General features: G+C 46.5%; 1 protein-coding gene across 1 annotated transcript in view; it reads right to left on the bottom strand.

The window, feature by feature from the left end:
* Positions 1-1,320: 1,320 nt before the first annotated feature.
* Positions 1,321-17,743, bottom strand: part of SLC16A10 (solute carrier family 16 member 10) — a 369,749-nt gene continuing 353,326 nt past the window's right edge. The window contains exon 6 of the mRNA XM_085612135.1: positions 1,321-4,540. Within this exon, the coding sequence (XP_085468261.1) occupies positions 4,317-4,540 (224 nt within the window). The 3' untranslated portion in view covers positions 1,321-4,316. The remainder of the gene's footprint in view (positions 4,541-17,743) is intronic.

Here is a 17,743-nt window from a genome sequence, read left to right as displayed (position 1 = left end):
GCCTGATTGAAATTTTGGCGGCCATCTTTGAAGGGTAATGTACTCGTAATGTTGCCGACTACATTCTCAATAAAGTTATACAATTCATAGTTAAGACTTTAGCGGCCATCTTTAAATGGTAACATACTTATAATGTCAACCTTTGGAATTCCATTATAATAAAGTTATATCTCTCGAAAACAAACGTAACGAGAACAAAATAATGACGAGAACAATTATTAATCCATGTTACTGTAAACATATCAGTATGGGCGATTTACCAATAATAACTTAATTCTCTATTCTCTTTTTCATGTGTCATTCACACACTTTAAATTCATTAAACTTTGTTCTCAGGTTACATTTCCATCATATTATGGGTCTAAAGCCGGAAGGCACACATCATCATCATCGTCGTGTCCTACCCAAGTGGGTGAATATTCCCAGACTTAAAATAAATAAAGGAGTGTTCTATCCAAGTGGTTGGCCTTAACTAATATCTCAAAACAAAATATCCCTATATTAGTCCTTTTCTACTATACATGATGTAATTTTAGTACCAATTTGCATAGTCGATTTGACTATTTCTTCTTAACTCAATAACAAGAGTCTTTCAACTTAAATATTATATCTTGAAACACAGATCATGCCCAAGTGGGCAACAAATAATTCTATACCGCTTATTCTGACTCTTGTGATTATACTTCTTTTGGCACTTTCAATCTTGATTGTTGCCTCTTTCATCCTTTATTCTACGTCTGGAGTCACCTAAATATTGTGAGTGGAGATAGCAAACAAAACAAAATTCAATCAGACTAGTCCTCTTAAAATTCTAGCGCCGATATTGTCCAACTAAAAGGATTAATACAGATTAACGGTAGAGCAGTTCAGAGCTGAATTACTGGCAGCCTAACAAGAGATAATACATAAGGTTAAGAACATACGCCAAGAAATTAGAAATGGAAATCTGAACATTTCAATTATACAGCAAAGTCTCACAAAACCACTGGGGTTACGGGGAAAAATAATAGCCATAACAATTATAATGTACATCCCAATTCTGAAAGGACTTACAGTTTCCTAATTAACACATGTTAAACTCAGTCACCTAAGTGCCAGGACAGTTCTTCCTCTGAATTTAAACCTACTGGAATCTTGGTATCGAGTTCCATAATGTACCTAGACTCAAGTTGGCGTAATTTGCGAATTCTATCGCCTCCCCTCATGGAGGGCAAGATTCGGTCTAAGACAAAAAACTTTAAAAGATTACGGTTACTTTTGTGGAACTCCTCAAAGTGCCTGGCAATGGGGGACAATTTATCCTTATTTTGGATTGCCCTCATATGCATATGCATATGAGGGCAATCCAAAATAAGGATAAATTGTCCCCCATTGCCAGGCACTTTGAGGAGTTCCACAAAAGTAACCGTAATCTTTTAAAGTTTTTTGTCTTAGACCGAATCTTGCCCTCCATGAGGGGAGGCGATAGAATTCGCAAATTACGCCAACTTGAGTCTAGGTACATTATGGAACTCGATACCAAGATTCCAGTAGGTTTAAATTCAGAGGAAGAACTGTCCTGGCACTTAGGTGACTGAGTTTAACATGTGTTAATTAGGAAACTGTAAGTCCTTTCAGAATTGGGATGTACATTATAATTGTTATGGCTATTATTTTTCCCCGTAACCCCAGTGGTTTTGTGAGACTTTGCTGTATAATTGAAATGTTCAGATTTCCATTTCTAATTTCTTGGCGTATGTTCTTAACCTTATGTATTATCTCTTGTTAGGCTGCCAGTAATTCAGCTCTGAACTGCTCTACCGTTAATCTGTATTAATCCTTTTAGTTGGACAATATCGGCGCTAGAATTTTAAGAGGACTAGTCTGATTGAATTTTGTTTTGTTTGCTATCTCCACTCACAATATTTAGGTGACTCCAGACGTAGAATAAAGGATGAAAGAGGCAACAATCAAGATTGAAAGTGCCAAAAGAAGTATAATCACAAGAGTCAGAATAAGCGGTATAGAATTATTTGTTGCCCACTTGGGCATGATCTGTGTTTCAAGATATAATATTTAAGTTGAAAGACTCTTGTTATTGAGTTAAGAAGAAATAGTCAAATCGACTATGCAAATTGGTACTAAAATTACATCATGTATAGTAGAAAAGGACTAATATAGGGATATTTTGTTTTGAGATATTAGTTAAGGCCAACCACTTGGATAGAACACTCCTTTATTTATTTTAAGTCTGGGAATATTCACCCACTTGGGTAGGACACGACGATGATGATGATGTGTGCCTTCCGGCTTTAGACCCATAATATGATGGAAATGTAACCTGAGAACAAAGTTTAATGAATTTAAAGTGTGTGAATGACACATGAAAAAGAGAATAGAGAATTAAGTTATTATTGGTAAATCGCCCATACTGATATGTTTACAGTAACATGGATTAATAATTGTTCTCGTCATTATTTTGTTCTCGTTACGTTTGTTTTCGAGAGATATAACTTTATTATAATGGAATTCCAAAGGTTGACATTATAAGTATGTTACCATTTAAAGATGGCCGCTAAAGTCTTAACTATGAATTGTATAACTTTATTGAGAATGTAGTCGGCAACATTACGAGTACATTACCCTTCAAAGATGGCCGCCAAAATTTCAATCAGGCATAGACACTAACAATAGTCCTCTTTTGATGTTAATGAATGCCAGACTTGCGCAAAGTGCCGATGTCCTTTTCTTTTCGTGTAACTGTATTTAACTGTTGAAATCAAACAGATATTTACCCGTGACCAAGACGATATGTTCGTCGAAACGCGTTGGGTAAAACCTTTGGCTTGAAGCACATTAAAATCTTGTGAAGGAACTTCGGATATGCTGTGTCGTCCTTGGGGAGGAGTGCCTTTGTGTACGAGATACACTTGGTGAGACGTTTTATATATATATATATATATATATATATATATACACATACATATATATATATATATACATATATACATATATCTCAGGGTGTTGTGTTTCACCAGATTCTGAAACTCTTTTGGAGCTGAAATATGGGACTTAGTCAGGTGTCATCCTGTTAAAAAAAGGCAAGACCTTGGAAGGAAATAAAAAAGTCATATCAATATGCTAATCTGACAAGCAGTCTTGAAATAGATTTTTTTAAAAGCAAACCTCGATGGCAGTAAACATTTGGGCAAAGAATAGAAGTAGTAATTTCACATTCTTGCCCTTAGTGTGTTCTAAAGCCTTACCTTGTATGCCAGAATATCGTGCACGAAAATACTGTCCTACAAAAATACTGTAGCCAGAATAACGACTACCACAATATTGTAAAACAAAATTGTAGAAGGACAAGTATAGATTTACTATTCTTAACTTCACATCGACGTACCTTGAAGATTTATCGATTTGAATAGTAAATTTATACTTACCTGTATATACTTACTTTCGCAATATTTTGGTGGTCTAATTCTGACTACGCCATTTTGTAGAATGATATTGAAAGCTCAATATCCTGGTAAAATACATAAGCCACTTGTATACTCTCCTAAATTAAGATTTTTCTAGTGTTTTACAAGATTTTCTATAAAAGATTTGTTCCAGTTATAAAAAATCTATGTTACGACTATGAGAAAGCAGAAAAAGGCAAATAAATTAACTGGTACAAGAAAGACCTCGGAGGGCCCATGTTACTAAGAGTGGATTTTAAGAGCGTGATCTTCATTGTAATTTGTTTCCAAGATGAGCTACCTGAAAGGAAAACAGGCATTCGATTGGAGTCTGGAGGCCGCTCTATATGTCATTGAGAGTATTTTAGCATGTACCATCAGTTCACATAAAATGTTGTATGATACACAGCACAACGATCAAAACCAATACAACATGTTACTGGCTTCGGTTTCGAGGACAACAGAATGTTCCTGAGGTGTCCTGACTTCAATTCTTCAAGTTGCGTTTGTGCAAAACATAAGGCTGTTTGCGCCTCGAGGCGCCACTGCAACAGATTGTAAAATGACTTCCCTTGCACTGCGGTATTCACTGGTTGACGCTTTATGCTTTAAGCCTTAAGCCACTGGACCAATGCGAATGGTGAATCCAGTACTTGGAGCGCAGAGGCAGAGAAGAAAGCTTGGTGGTGATACAAAAGGATTCCTCCATTCTTCTGGATTGAAACCCTTGTAGTTCACGTTTTCACATCTGTTTTTAGCACCAGTCACATAATTCTAGTACAAGACCTTAATATTTTAATTTGTAGTAAAATAAAAAAGAGTCCTGATGTGGATCTGACAGCATAATCTGTGCGGTGCAAAATATTTGAAGGATCAACACACGGATTCCAATTCTTTCTTTGCGGGTGTGACGGCGGTACTGTTACCCAACATCTTGTCCTCTGTTTCTCCGTTAATAGATGCGTCTTTTTTCTTCCTCTGCACTTCCCTTTGGTGGAACCAAGGGATGAGACACAGAATTGCTCCACCGATCATAGGGGGGACTCCAGCGAGGTAGAATGCAATATCATAGGAGCCCAGGAGGTCACGCAAGATACCTGCATGGGAAGAAAATAAGAATAAGTGGCATGACATATGAGGACACAAGAGCATGATTGCCAAAATTAGTTCAAAAGGCAAATTGAGAAACCAGGCATGTATAATGGGCAATTGTGCCATGAGGTCTGGTGCATAGAAAACACAGACATGACAGCAATAGGAGAAACTTGTGCTAAACTAGTGTAAGATCTGTGGCACACACCTGTAAGTGGAACGAAGAAGAGACGAGGAGTAGGATAGAGGAGGAGAAGGCTAAGGGGTGATACAAAACTTCAAGTTAAATTTGGGACAGGAGAAGAAGAGAGATAGTTGTGTGACAAAGCAAGGTATTACTTCACAGATAGGGTGGCAGAAACAGAACAGATTGAAAGATCTCTCTCCATCTGCCTGGGATTCAAGGCCTCAGCCAGATGATTAGCAACCAGACGACAGCGGGGAGAGGGGAAATGCTGTTCCAATGTAAATAATTAGGTTAATGTCAAAGCAATTTAGATGCTGAGTCTCAAAATGCCTCTTGAATTCCAATTCGAGGATAGTAATTTCTCCTGCTTGCTGATGAACAAGAATCCACCTGAAGCAACACTTGCTGAGGAGGTGTCAGTTTTGTGAAGTCTGAAAGAATTCTAGCTGCACAAAAGCTCAATCTCTGTTATGTACAATACACTGAACTTTGACGTTTGAACACTGGAGGAGGAGACAGAGTTTGCTTCATTACTCAGCTCAACCAGTGTGGTTTTCCCTATTCTGCACATGGCACAAGAGCTACTTCTTTTGTGTCTTTTCCATCACGAGAAGGATAAAGCCAGGGGTCACTTTTTCCAGAAATTTTACTGTAACAATGACCAGGTAATCAGTCAAGCAAATGATCTGTGATGGGTTCAGATACATGATGCGGGTGCGCGATTGGCATGCAGTCATAAAAAAGTAGTTTTTAAAAAAATTTTGGGTAAATATTTCATTGAGTTTTCTCCAAAAACCAACATCAAAGACAAACACAGATCTCATTGTCAGCAATCTACAGTACACAATCACGTGTGTAACAGCCCGTCTCCATCCAGCTCCCAACGTCCCACCAGCAGTAAACAAATATTCTCCATTAACTGGTAATCAAGGTAAAAAAGGTTTCTTCATCCATTGTCCTTTTTGGCCACCATTAAGGCAATCCATAGCCGGGCCATATTATAGGTATTACTATCAAGGTCTATCTTTATGTGTAAGAGGGACATTTTGGTTTCTCTTGGGAGGTGCAGACTCATTACTTCTCCTGTTGTTGAAAGTACCCCGTTCCAAAAGGAGGTCAGTAACTCGCAATTTCACACTGTCTGTAATAGGTCCCCTCCCTCCTCTTTCCTGGCAGTGCAGGCACAGTGAGGGTGACACCAACCCCCATCTCCATAATTTGTATTGCATTCAATAGGAGCAATGGAGATAGTGTAGCTTGATAAGACGGAATTGTGCAACCACCGTCGCCTCATGTGGTGAAGCCAAGGCCTCACTCCAGTCGTCCTCCGTGAGCGGCCCCAAATGTGGAAATAAGTATGAGTTTGAGTTTGAGTTTTAAAATACTTGTAAAGCGCTCGTACACCTGCGGTTTCTTGGCGCTACTGCTAACCAGATCCAGGGCTAAAAAACGGGGGAGACTGCTGGGGATTTAATCAAAGGATTTTGTGAACAAATGGGCTTTGAGATCTTTGCGAAATTGCGGGTACAGGGTGATGGATCGTAGATCCAGGGGAAGGGAGTTCCAGAGGATCGGGGCAAGGGTAGCAAATTTTGAACCTCCCCACTTCTTTGTCCGGTAGCGTGGGATAGTGAGGAGGGACTGGGAGGACGAGCGGAGTTTCCTAGTGGGTACATAGGGGGTGATCTCTGAGGAGATAAATGCTGGAGCCAGGTCAAGTCGGGCCAAGAAGGTGATGGAGGCGAGCTTGAATTGGATTCGGGCTCGCACCGGGAGCCAGTGCAGGGATTTCAAGAGGGGGGAGGAACGGTGAAATTTGGGAAGATTGAAGACCAGGCGGGCTGCCTGGTTTTGTATCTGCTGCAAACGCCGTAAACTATATGCAGGGATACCTGCATATAGGGCGTTGCCGTAGTCCAGGCGGGGCACCACCATGGCTAAGGTGATGAGTTTGAGAGCTGAGAAGGTGAAGAAACGGGACACCCTGCGTATAGTGCGCAGTGAAAGGAAAGAGGAAGAGACCACAGAGCTAACCTGGGAGTGAAGGGTGAGTTGAGAATTGAGTTTTATGCCGAGGGTTTTAACAGAGGTAGAGGGTTCCGGAGAGGGGCCAAGAGAAGGGGGCCAGAAGAGAGGGGACCAGGGGCTGGATGAGCAACCCGTCAACCCCAGCTCGGTCTTGTCGGGGTTGAGTTTAAGGTGATTGTGGTTCATCCAGTCCCGGATGTGGAGCATGACAGATTGAAAATTAAGGACAGAAGAGGGGGAAGAGGAAAGGTTGAAGACCAGCTGGAGGTCATCCGCATAATTAAATACGGCGACCTCCATTTGTTGAAGAGAAAAGATAAGAGGGGCAATATAGAGATTGAACAAGAGGGGGGAAAGGGAGGAGCCTTGGGGAACCCCGCACTGAACTTTTCGGACGTCCGCTGTAAAATCACCCAGGCGAACGGCCTGGGTGCGGTCGCTCAGGAAGGATGATAGCCAGACCAAGGCGGTCCCTCCGATCCCGGCCGCCATGACACGGGAAAGCAAGATGGTATGATCCACCGTGTCAAAGGCGGCTGAGAGATCGAGGAGCACAAGGGCCTGGCGCCGGTTAGCATCCATACCCTCCCTGAGGTTGTCCAAGACCGAAATAACAACGGACTCCGTGGAGTGTGCGGGGCGGAAGCCGGCCTGGCGGGGAGCGAGAGCTCCATGAGTCTCTACAAAGGAGCTCAAAGCGCCGGTGACATGGCGCTCGAGCACCTTTGCCAGAAAAGGTAAGAGGGAGATGGGGCGGAAATTGGCAGGGACAGAGGGGTCTGCCCCAGGTTTTTTTAGAATCGGCACAATAACCGCAGACTTCCAGGGGGAAGGAACCACACCTTTAGCCAGAGAACTGTTAAGGAGGTGAAGGGGAGGATCCGGACAGAAAACAAAGATGTGACGGAGAATGTGAGCAGGACAGGGGTCGAGTGGAGAGCCAGACTTAACAAAAGGTACCAAGGAAGACAGGGCTTCCTTAGATATGGGGGGGAGGGCAGTGAGTTGTCCCTTGGGAGGGGGGCATTGGGGGTCAACAAAGGAGGGAGAAGGGGGCGGGATGTTAGCTTTAATAGTAGAAATTTTATGGATGAAGTAGTTGTTGAGGGAGTGGCAGAGTTCCTCGGAGGGGGCGGGCTTCAAAGTTGTTCTGTCAGAGAACGCCAGGTTATGGACAATCGTGAAAATCTCCTTAGGCTGGTTTTCTGCAGCAAGGATTTTGGAGGAGAAGTAGGCGGTTTTGGCCACCAAGATGTCTTTTTTGTACTGGGTAAGGATGTTGGTATACTCCAGTCTTAAAGTGGGGCAAAAACTTCTCCTCCAAGCCCGCTCCGCGCGGCGTACAGTAAGTTTGGTGGCCTTAAGCTCTGCGTTGAACCACCGGTTGGCATCCTTGTCACGCTTAGAAGTAATACGTTTGAGCGGGGCAACAGAGTCACTGCCAGCGGAGAGCCACTGATCTATGGCCTCAACCTGGGAGAGAGTAGAGAGGCCCTGCAGGGAAGGGAGGGAAGTGATAAGAAGGGAGGAGAGGTCTTCCGGGTTGACACGGCCCCATGCTCGAACCCAGATGTTTTTGGGGCGAGGGGGTTTGGCTGGGGGGTGAATGGGTAGGGAAAAAGAGATAAGGTGGTGGTCGGACCAAGTGCAAGGCGAAATAGAGAGGGATTCCACGGGACAGTTTAGGGACCAGATCTGGTCAAGCGTGTGACCCTTGATGTGGGTGGGGGAGTGGACATGGGGGGTGAAGTTGAGGGATTGGAGGGTTTCAGAGAATTCCTTAGAGGACGAACATTCAGCTGGGTCGGAAGGCCAGAAGTTGAAGTCGCCTAGGAGTAGGATAGAAGAGTTATGTAGCCAGGACTTCCAAGAAGTCAGAAAGGAACTGTAAAGGGGATTGAGGAGGACGGTAGGTGAGAAAACAGGTCAGAGGGGGAGTAATGGAGGTAGTGCGAATAATTAAGTATTCGGTGGTCGCGATATCAGGCAGGGACAGAATTTGAAAGGGGAGATCGGTGCATGCGATGACCGCCACGCCGCCTCCAGCTCTGCCGGGAGGGCGATCAGCCCGAAGGGCGTAGTAGGAGGCCGGTAAAGTGGCTCATAGGGCGGGGAGGGAGTCGTCGCTGAACCAGGTCTCCGTTAGGCAAAGAAGATCAGGGGCTTGAAGATCCAGCAGGACTGAGAGTTCGTGTGCATGGGCGACTGCTGACCGAGTGTTGAGATAGAACACCGTGAGGGATTTAGGGGTAGTGGGAGGGGTGATGCTACTGGACGAGAGAGAGGGGTCAACTGTGGGAAGGGGGATGTGGGAAGGAGCGGCAGGAGAAAGACCAAGAGAGAGGATGCGGGAACAGGTGGAGGTAGCGATGGGCCAGGGTCCCTGGAGCTTGTGTAGTTGGTCCGGGGAATAGGTGGTGAGCGGGGCAGAGTGACGCGCCCCTAGCCCCGGACAGTCGCGGACGGGCGCAGACGGGCTTGCCTTAGGTGCGCCTTTGGCACGCAAACGGCGCTCCCGCTGCGCTCGTCCGCTGCGCTTCCTGTGCATGCACATTTGTATAACAGTAGGGGGCGTGGCCTGTAGGGGGCGTTGTCAGCGCGCACGCCTGTGCTGATGGCGGCCGCTCGAGAAATGCCAAGCGCGAGCAGAGACAAGATCGTCTGTGCGCTGCAGAAGATGTCAGGTAGTGGCGCTTTGCAAACACAGAGAGAGAGTAAGTGACACAACACAATGTTACAAGAATTAAAAGCAGTTGTGATTTTAAAAAGCAATTTCAGCGAGGTCCTCGTACCTCCAGCTCCCGGCTTTTCGCCTCAGGACTGGGAAAGCAAGTATGGTGCATTGATCACCACGGTTTTATAGATTTCTTAGATTTTATGCTCTCCTACTTCATCCCATAGTATTTTGGTCTCAATGGGGCTGGGCACCTAGCAGGCCCCCATGTAAGATGCCAGGGCATGACGCTGCAGAGGGTATCAATAGAATTGACTGCGATGAAGATCAAACTAGCTGTAGCAAAGCAAAAGATTTCAGGATCGCTTTTGCATCACATTCATGTGCATAGATACCCTGATCCTGTCTCATTATGGAACCCTGTCAGATACGCCACCTGGGGGAGATGCTTTTCAGCCCTCAGCAATGTCCCATCAGACAGCCTGCCCTCCACCCCAGCAGCTTTCTTGTATCACGCCAGGTTCTCAGGACCACCCTCATGGCCGGTGGGAGATAAAGTGTAGTCATTCCCTCATATATAGAAGGGATAGTAAGTGTACTACCTGCATCGCTCTAAGGTGAAGGCTGGGTAGTTGTCTGTGTCAACACTTGTTAAGAATCGACAGGTGGGCTGCCTTGTAGTATGAATCCATGCCAGCCATCGCTATACCCCCATCTTAGGTTGATTTGTAGCATTTCCCCGGGGCAATTCTGGCTATTCCCCTTTGCCAAAGAAAGACTCTCAGGATCCTGGATAATCTAACAAAGAAGTTCCTGGGAAGAATGTAAGGATAATTTTGGACCTGATAGAGCACCCGGGGTAGGGAAACCATTTTAAGGATGACCTATTTGACCAAGGAGTGACAGAAGTAGTACAGAGCAGAATGCAGCATCTGCCACAAGCCTATCCAGTAGGAGTCGGATGCTATTCCACCAGGCTTGTTGAGATTCAGGTGTAACATAAACCCCCCCCCCCCCAAACAGGTAGTGAAACCCTGCCTTCGTAAGTCGGATGTTCCACACCCATGTAAAATCCGCTGACTGATCCCAATGAGTAGCAAGGAGGATTTTGCCTCATTTAAAACACAGACCAGAAAAGGTGCCAAATGTGCAAAGGATCTGCAGCAGTCGGGGACCAGACCATTGCTAATTGAGAGGGTTGTTTTTTGACAAAGAGGGCAGAAACATAGCGTTAGAGCAGATTCAATTATCTTCTGATTTTTTGGATGTACTTTCAAAAGGCAAACCATTCAGCATTTGTCTTGTAACACAGGCATGGCTCAAGTCATTGCACCATCACGATTGCTCAGGAGAAAGTGAGCACCTTTCCATTAAATAGTATGATGATGAGTACAAACACAGAAAAGGTTCTTACCAAGGCCATCTCAGTGAAAGCTCTAGAGGACATCTAAAACATTGAAGAACTAACCGCAAACAAATTGGGTTTGAAAGTCAGAAGTTCAGTCATAAGTAGCCCAGGCCTTACTAACTGTCCTCTACATACAAATGCAGAACCATATTCCAGATACCGTTCCAACAATCTAACAGGCCACATTCCACCATACCATTTTCTGAAATGCATTCCAGCATACGCCAATCAACCAATGCCAAACCAATCACACGGCACTTTTCCCCCTAGCAGAACAACCAAAGGAAAAAAACAAAGAAAAACAATGGCCTACAAAAATAATACAAAGGTGGCTACTATTACAAAATTACCTTAACTCTTTGAATCTCTTAGGCAAGTCCCAGTTTCCAGTATCGCACTAAATGCCAACTCTACCACAAGAGGCAATATGCTCTGAATAAGGAGCTGGGGAAGTGGCCACCATGGCACCCAAAAGAACCAGCAACAGGAATGGAGGAGGTGGTACCCAAAGAATTAGCTCTTCCCACATAACAACATATAATCGGGCAACCCTCTGATTTTTCAGAACGTACAGAACTAGAGTCTGGACAGCTGCTTGAAATTATCAACATTGAAGAACAAACTATTCCATCATTACTCTTAGTTCAACCTACACCGCAACCACTTAACTTACTATGAATGGAAACTTTAATCACATTTCAGACAGCGCCACCTTCAACTCTAACTGCACCATTCAAAACTTTGGTGACTATGACTGGACCAATTCACCTGCTCCTTTGATTTCGGCCCGATTTTCCCTTGAAGAGACTTTAGGATACGGCTCTTTCTGGCTGCCTTGTGTTTTGCTTTCCTTCTTGCAGACTGTTTCATGTCCACTAGGGAGAATCACGGTTAGTGGTTAGTCTAAGGTCATTGTCTTTAGCTCTACTGAGGGCAGGCAATCTGCAAATAAAAACCTTTTCTAGTTACTGAAGTTTGTTGTGAATTTGCACCTTGTTATACTGGATGTAATATACATAAGAGGTATATTTGGGGATAAGATTTTTTCTATGTTTGCTGTCTCTTTGGCTCAATGTAACAGGGGTGGTTGCTAGAGTGGTAGACGACTACGCTCAACCCCTGTGATGACAAGTGGAGTCAATGAAGGCAAACCCAACAGAAGAAAATTACTTCTCCAACTGTGCTACGGATTACGTAGGATATTGCTTATGACATAGAAGTATTACTTTTTTTACAGATATTTTTCATGAGAGATATCATGGGGAAGCAGACAAGGTGCACGTTTTCTTAACACAAGTCATGTTGCACTTTTCATGTAAACAGAAGTCTTTTCCCACTAATCAAGCCAGAGAGGCCTTTCTTATTTCCTATTAGCTAGGGATGCTGCTCAATGGGCAGTACCGTTAGTGAGTAGGGACGACCCTTTCTTATATGATTGAAAGGCTTTTAAGGTAGAGTTCTTAAAGGTGTTTGATAGACATGCTGAATCCTTCACTGCCGATAGAGAATTATTAGAATTGCTACAGGGAATCAAGGAACTGTTGGTACACCTGAATCCTTTCCGGAGACTGGTGGCAGAAACCAAATGGCCTGAGGCAAAACAGGCTGCGCTCTTCCATCAGGGTCTTCGTGAAGATCTCAAGGATGTGATCACCCACATTGACCCTCAACCTACATCCTGTGAAGAATTGATTAGTTTGGTGCTACGACTGGATCACAGGATGAGCGAACGTAAAGGGGATCATAAAAGGAGAGAAAGAACCCTATACCGCTATGAACAACCACAAGTGGTAGAACCTGCTACTACCTCCACACCTCAGGCCATGGAAATAGGTACTGTGCGAGCCACACTCACACTGGCAGAAAAAGACACACGTCGTAGACAAGGTCTTTGTTTGAACTGTAGACACAAGGGGCACTTTGTGAAAGAATGCCCTGTACAACCAAAAGCCAATCGGTTCAGAAGTAGCCGGTTGGTATCTGCTATCACTGATAAACCCTCATAAAACGAATCAGCTCAAAGAAAGATGAAGGGGTTTCTTGGAGCCAGTCTTACCTCCCTTCTTTACATAGTGGAAGTTCCTCTCAACAAGAACACCTGTTTGTCGACCTAAGCTTGTTCATTGAGTTGAAGTGGATCCAGGTCCCAGCCATGATAGACTCAGGAACCACAGGTGTTTTTATGGATATGAAGGAAGCACAACACAGAAGCATATGCTTAATACCCAAGGATACTCCGGAGGTGGTATATGCGGTGTATGGGAGAATACTAGACACCTGACCTATTGGATACCTTTCTGAAACTTTGCAAGTGATGTATGGTCCCTCTCACTGGGAGAAACTCTCCTTCAATATCATACAGGTACCGCAATACGGCATAATTCTCGGATTACCTTGGTTAGAGAAGCATAACCCAGACATAAATTGGGTAACCAGACAAGTATCCTTGACATCCTCTTATTGTCAAGAACATTGTATGAAACTACCAGAGGGACCCACAGCCACTTTGGCATCTGGCCTGTGTATAGCCACAGCAGCTGAAAAGGAAACGACACTCCTGGCTCAGTATCAAGAATATGCTGAAGTATTTAACGACATGCAGGCTGAAAGCCTGCCTCAGCACAGACAGTATGACTGTCAAATCGACCTGATTCCAGGGGCAGTTGTACCGAGTGGGAGAGTCTACGCCTTGACAGAGCCTGAAAATCTACATCTCAGAGCATACCTGGATAAATACCTGGAGATGGGGTTCATTCGTCCCTCCAAGTCACCAGCAGCCTCTCCACTCTTCTTCATCCCAAAGGCGAAAGGAGAGCTCCACGCTTGCATTGATTACAGAGCATTGAACAACATTACGGTGAAGAATGGCTATCCACTTCCACTGATTCCGGTGCTGTTGGAACAAGTTAAAAAGGCATCGATCTATACGAAACTGATCTAAAAGGGGCATATCACTTGGTTCGCATGAGGAGTGCTGATGAGCGGAAGACCACATTCAAGACCCGCAATGGACTGTATGAATATCTAGTCATGCCCTTCGGGTTATGAAATGCCCCAGCGGCATTCCAATATTTCCTATATTATGTTCTTCATGAGATATTGGACCATTAAGTAGTGGTTTACTTAGATGATATTCTCATTTATTCAGAGGACGAAATAAAACACGTAAAACATGTGAAGTCTGTGTTGCAGATCCTACCAAACAACCGGTTATTCTGCAAACTGAGTAAGTGTGATTTTCACGTTCACACTGTAGAGTTTCTTGGAGTCATGCTCACCCCATCGCAACAGGAAATGGCTGAAAGAAAGATCACCGCTGTGAAAGAGTGGCCACCCCCACAAAATGTTCGAGACGTCCAATGTTTCATAGGATTTGCGAACTTTCACTGTTGCTTTATAAATCAATTTTCCAATTTAGTGGCACCCATTACCAAACTACTGAGGAAGTCCCAAGTGTTCAAATGGACTCAGAAAGCACAGGAGGCATTCATGATCCTGAAACAAGCCTTTATTTCTGCCCCAGTCTTGACTCACCCTGATCCATTGAAGCCCTACATTGTGGAAGCAGATGCCTCTGGCGTTGCTATTGGAGCTGTTTTATCTCAAAGACACTCTCTAACGGGACAACTCCATCCGGTGGCCTATATGTCCAGGAAGTTAAAGGAGGCCAAAAATAACTACATAATTTCTGAAAAAGAGCTCCTGGCCATTAATGAGGCATTCAGGGAGTGGAGACGCCTTTTGATGGGAGCAGCTCATTTGGTGACGGTGTACATCGATCACAGGAATTTGCAGTTTATGATCGCGGCCAGACACCTAAACCCCCCCGACAATGTCGGTGGCTGTTGTTCTTTTCTGAATATCAGTTCTTAATTACATACAGACCCAGCAGTGATAAAAAAAAAGCGGATGCTCTTACTAGACAATCATCTACTAAGGAACAGGAAGCTATTCAGGAGCATGCAATAGTTGATCCTATGAAAGTGCTTTGTGCCATACAACCGAATACCTTCCTCAAAGAGATCATACAAGGAGTGAATACCTTCTCATGGAAAGGATGGTTACAAAGACATTTGGAGTGGCAATTAAAAGGAGGTATCCCCATGAGAGGTAACCGGATTCTTGTACCTGCTGTGCCACTAAGTAGAAAAGTCTTCCACTGGTGTCATGAACTACCAAGCGCAGGACACAATGGGATGATAAAGACCATGGATCGAATAAACAGATAATTCTGGTGGCCATCTTTGTCAGTTGACATCAAGTCACGGATACAATCGTGTGAAGTCTGTTGTTGGACAGGCCACATGAAGGGCTTGCTCCCTCCCCGCATGACAGGGCCCGAGCCCCGGGCCTACCGGTGTTACCCACAGAAACAACCCGCACCCCGTCTCCCGACGGGACGCCTGCCCCCGGACATCTCCGTATCATGGGGCCAGACCACTACCGGCTCCCTCGCCCGGCCTGCCGCCATCTTGGACACTGCACCACGAGGCCGCGTGGCCTCAGCTCAACCCTAACCCTGGGCCTGGCCAGGCCCCGACATCCCGGCACCACCATCCACCCAGGAGGTGAACGGACCACTTGGCAGGTCGATGGGAGGAAGAAGTGTCAATGGCTCTCCCCCGCCAGGTGCCGATCGCCCCCCAGCTCCTCCGGGCGCTGGCTCCACCCCCCTGCTGGGTGTCTGGACTCCCTCATCCCGGACCTCCCGACCTCCAAGTGCGAGGGTCCGGACATCAAAGGGCACCAGACCTATAACTGGGGCAGCTCCAGAGCAGGAGGGCAGTTGTATCCTGGAGTCGAGAGACACCGAGAAGAACTCATCCTTGACGGACTACCGGCGCTGCCGTAGCCCTGCCTTGTGAACTGTCGTCCTGCCTGCTGGCGCTGCCGCGGCCTTCTACATCCTCCATCCTCGTCGGGACCTGCTGGCGCGGCCGCGGACCGTTGCAACTACCACCTTTGTCGGGACCTGCTGGCGCTGCCGTGGCCCGTTGGAACTACCATCTTTTCCGGGACCTGCTGGCGCTGCCGCGGACCGTGTAACGTCCACCTTTCACCGGGACCTGCTGGCGCTGCCGCGGCCCGTCCAGCTAGAACACCGAGCTCGAGGATTGTGAGCTACCCATCATCGCCTCTACCAGATTGGTAACCAGACTGTCCCGCTACCCCCTTTCCCAACCAAGAGACTAGAATCGAGGGGACCCCTGAGTCCAGACCTCCTTGTACCATCCTATCGTACCTAAGAGATCGCCTATAAAGAACGTTAAACCTTATCTTTGTGTGGTGTACGTCTGTGGGGGGGAAGTTACTCGTCTGTACGATCGCTGGAGACGGCTCTCCCCGGAGACCTCTCCCCTTGTCCTCGGCTGACCCTCCCGGTCCGTCTAACATTGGTGGCCAGCGGCGCGATCCGAATCAACGCGTAATCGTACAGAGGGTAGCTCACCCCACGACAAAACCGCAATGTCAACCAAAGAGAGCGGATCCACCGAGAAATTCCAGATGGAGAAATTGGAAGAGTACAGCCATCGTGAATTAAAACAATTCTGCATAGAACTAGGCATTGCTACCACCGGCCTGAGTACCAAAGACGATTTCAAGCACGCCATTGAGTCATGGGCAGAAACCGGGGCCGCCAGATCCCCGGGCCAAAACGTTGCAGCAGAGAGGAACGCCACGGCTCCCGAGGAGCGAGGATCGGGCCTCTCGCAGGAAGAGATCCAAGAGAGAGAAAAAAACAGGCTACATGAGTTAGAAATGGCACGGCTCAAAATAGACGGTGAACTGAAATTAGCCGAGCAAAAACTGAACCTAGAACATCTGCGGCTCCGAGAAGAACGGGAAGAAAAACAGAGGCAGAGAGAGCTCGAAGAAAAGAGATTAGCATACGAACACGAGCGCAAACTGGCAGAGATAGACCTACGGAAGCAGAACAAAGAACCGGAGGGGCCCGAGCGACCGCGCACCCCGGGAGCGACAGAGAAGAAAGTCCACATCCCCAAGGATGTCGTTCGAGAGTACGTCCGGGAGGACGACATACAAAAATGGTTCAAGGCCTACGAGATCGCCATGACCTCCCACCGGATCGATCGAAGTGACTGGGGAGCCGGTCTATGGGGGAGGTTCGTTAACGAAGGCCGCAATGCCCTGCTACAGCTCCCAGACCATCAGATGTCATCCTATGACCACATGAAGGCTGCCCTCCTCACCCGTTATGGGCTCACACCCGAAATGTACCGCCAGAGGTTTCGAGACTGCACCCGGATCCCGGGTACAACTTGGGTGGAATATGTCAACTACTTCAGCCGAGCCTTCGAGGGTTGGATCAAGGGAAGCCACGTAACGACCTACGAGCAACTTTTTAATCTCATGGTGTGGGAGCACCTCTCTAACAACTGCTTCGTTGAGCTCAGGCAGCACCTCCTCGACAGTAAATTGACTGACCCACGGCAACTCGCCGCCGAAGCTGACCGGTGGGAAAGCACCCGAGTGGGCCGGAGAGGGCCACACGAACAGAACCGGAACAACCAAGGTCAGCACCGTCCCCGAGGAGGTGGAGGAGGCCAGGGGCGAGGAAGAGACACCGTCCCGGCCGCTCCCGCTGCCAGCACCCTGCCCCCGGCCAGCCGGGGCAACCCCCCGATGCGCCCGGGGTTCCGAGCCAACGTCACGTGTCACCGATGCCAGCGAGTCGGCCACTACGCCAATGACCCGAACTGTCCACAGAACCAAACTCCGAGACCCCGCCAGGTAGCTGCCGCCGCCCTGGGGGGAGAACAAATGTCCGAAGAACCGGAAGAATATGAACAGGCACAGCAAGAGTGGGAACCGGCCGCCATGGTCCTAGCGTGCCTAGGGGGAAGAGACATGGACCCGCGGGTTCCCCTGCCCGCCAACACCAGAAAATA

The sequence above is a fragment of the Triturus cristatus genome, chromosome 6 (assembly GCF_964204655.1).
Source record: "Triturus cristatus chromosome 6, aTriCri1.1, whole genome shotgun sequence".
In the NCBI taxonomy this organism is placed as follows: Eukaryota; Metazoa; Chordata; class Amphibia; order Caudata; family Salamandridae; genus Triturus; species Triturus cristatus.
This window is presented reverse-complemented; position numbering and strand designations above follow the sequence as displayed.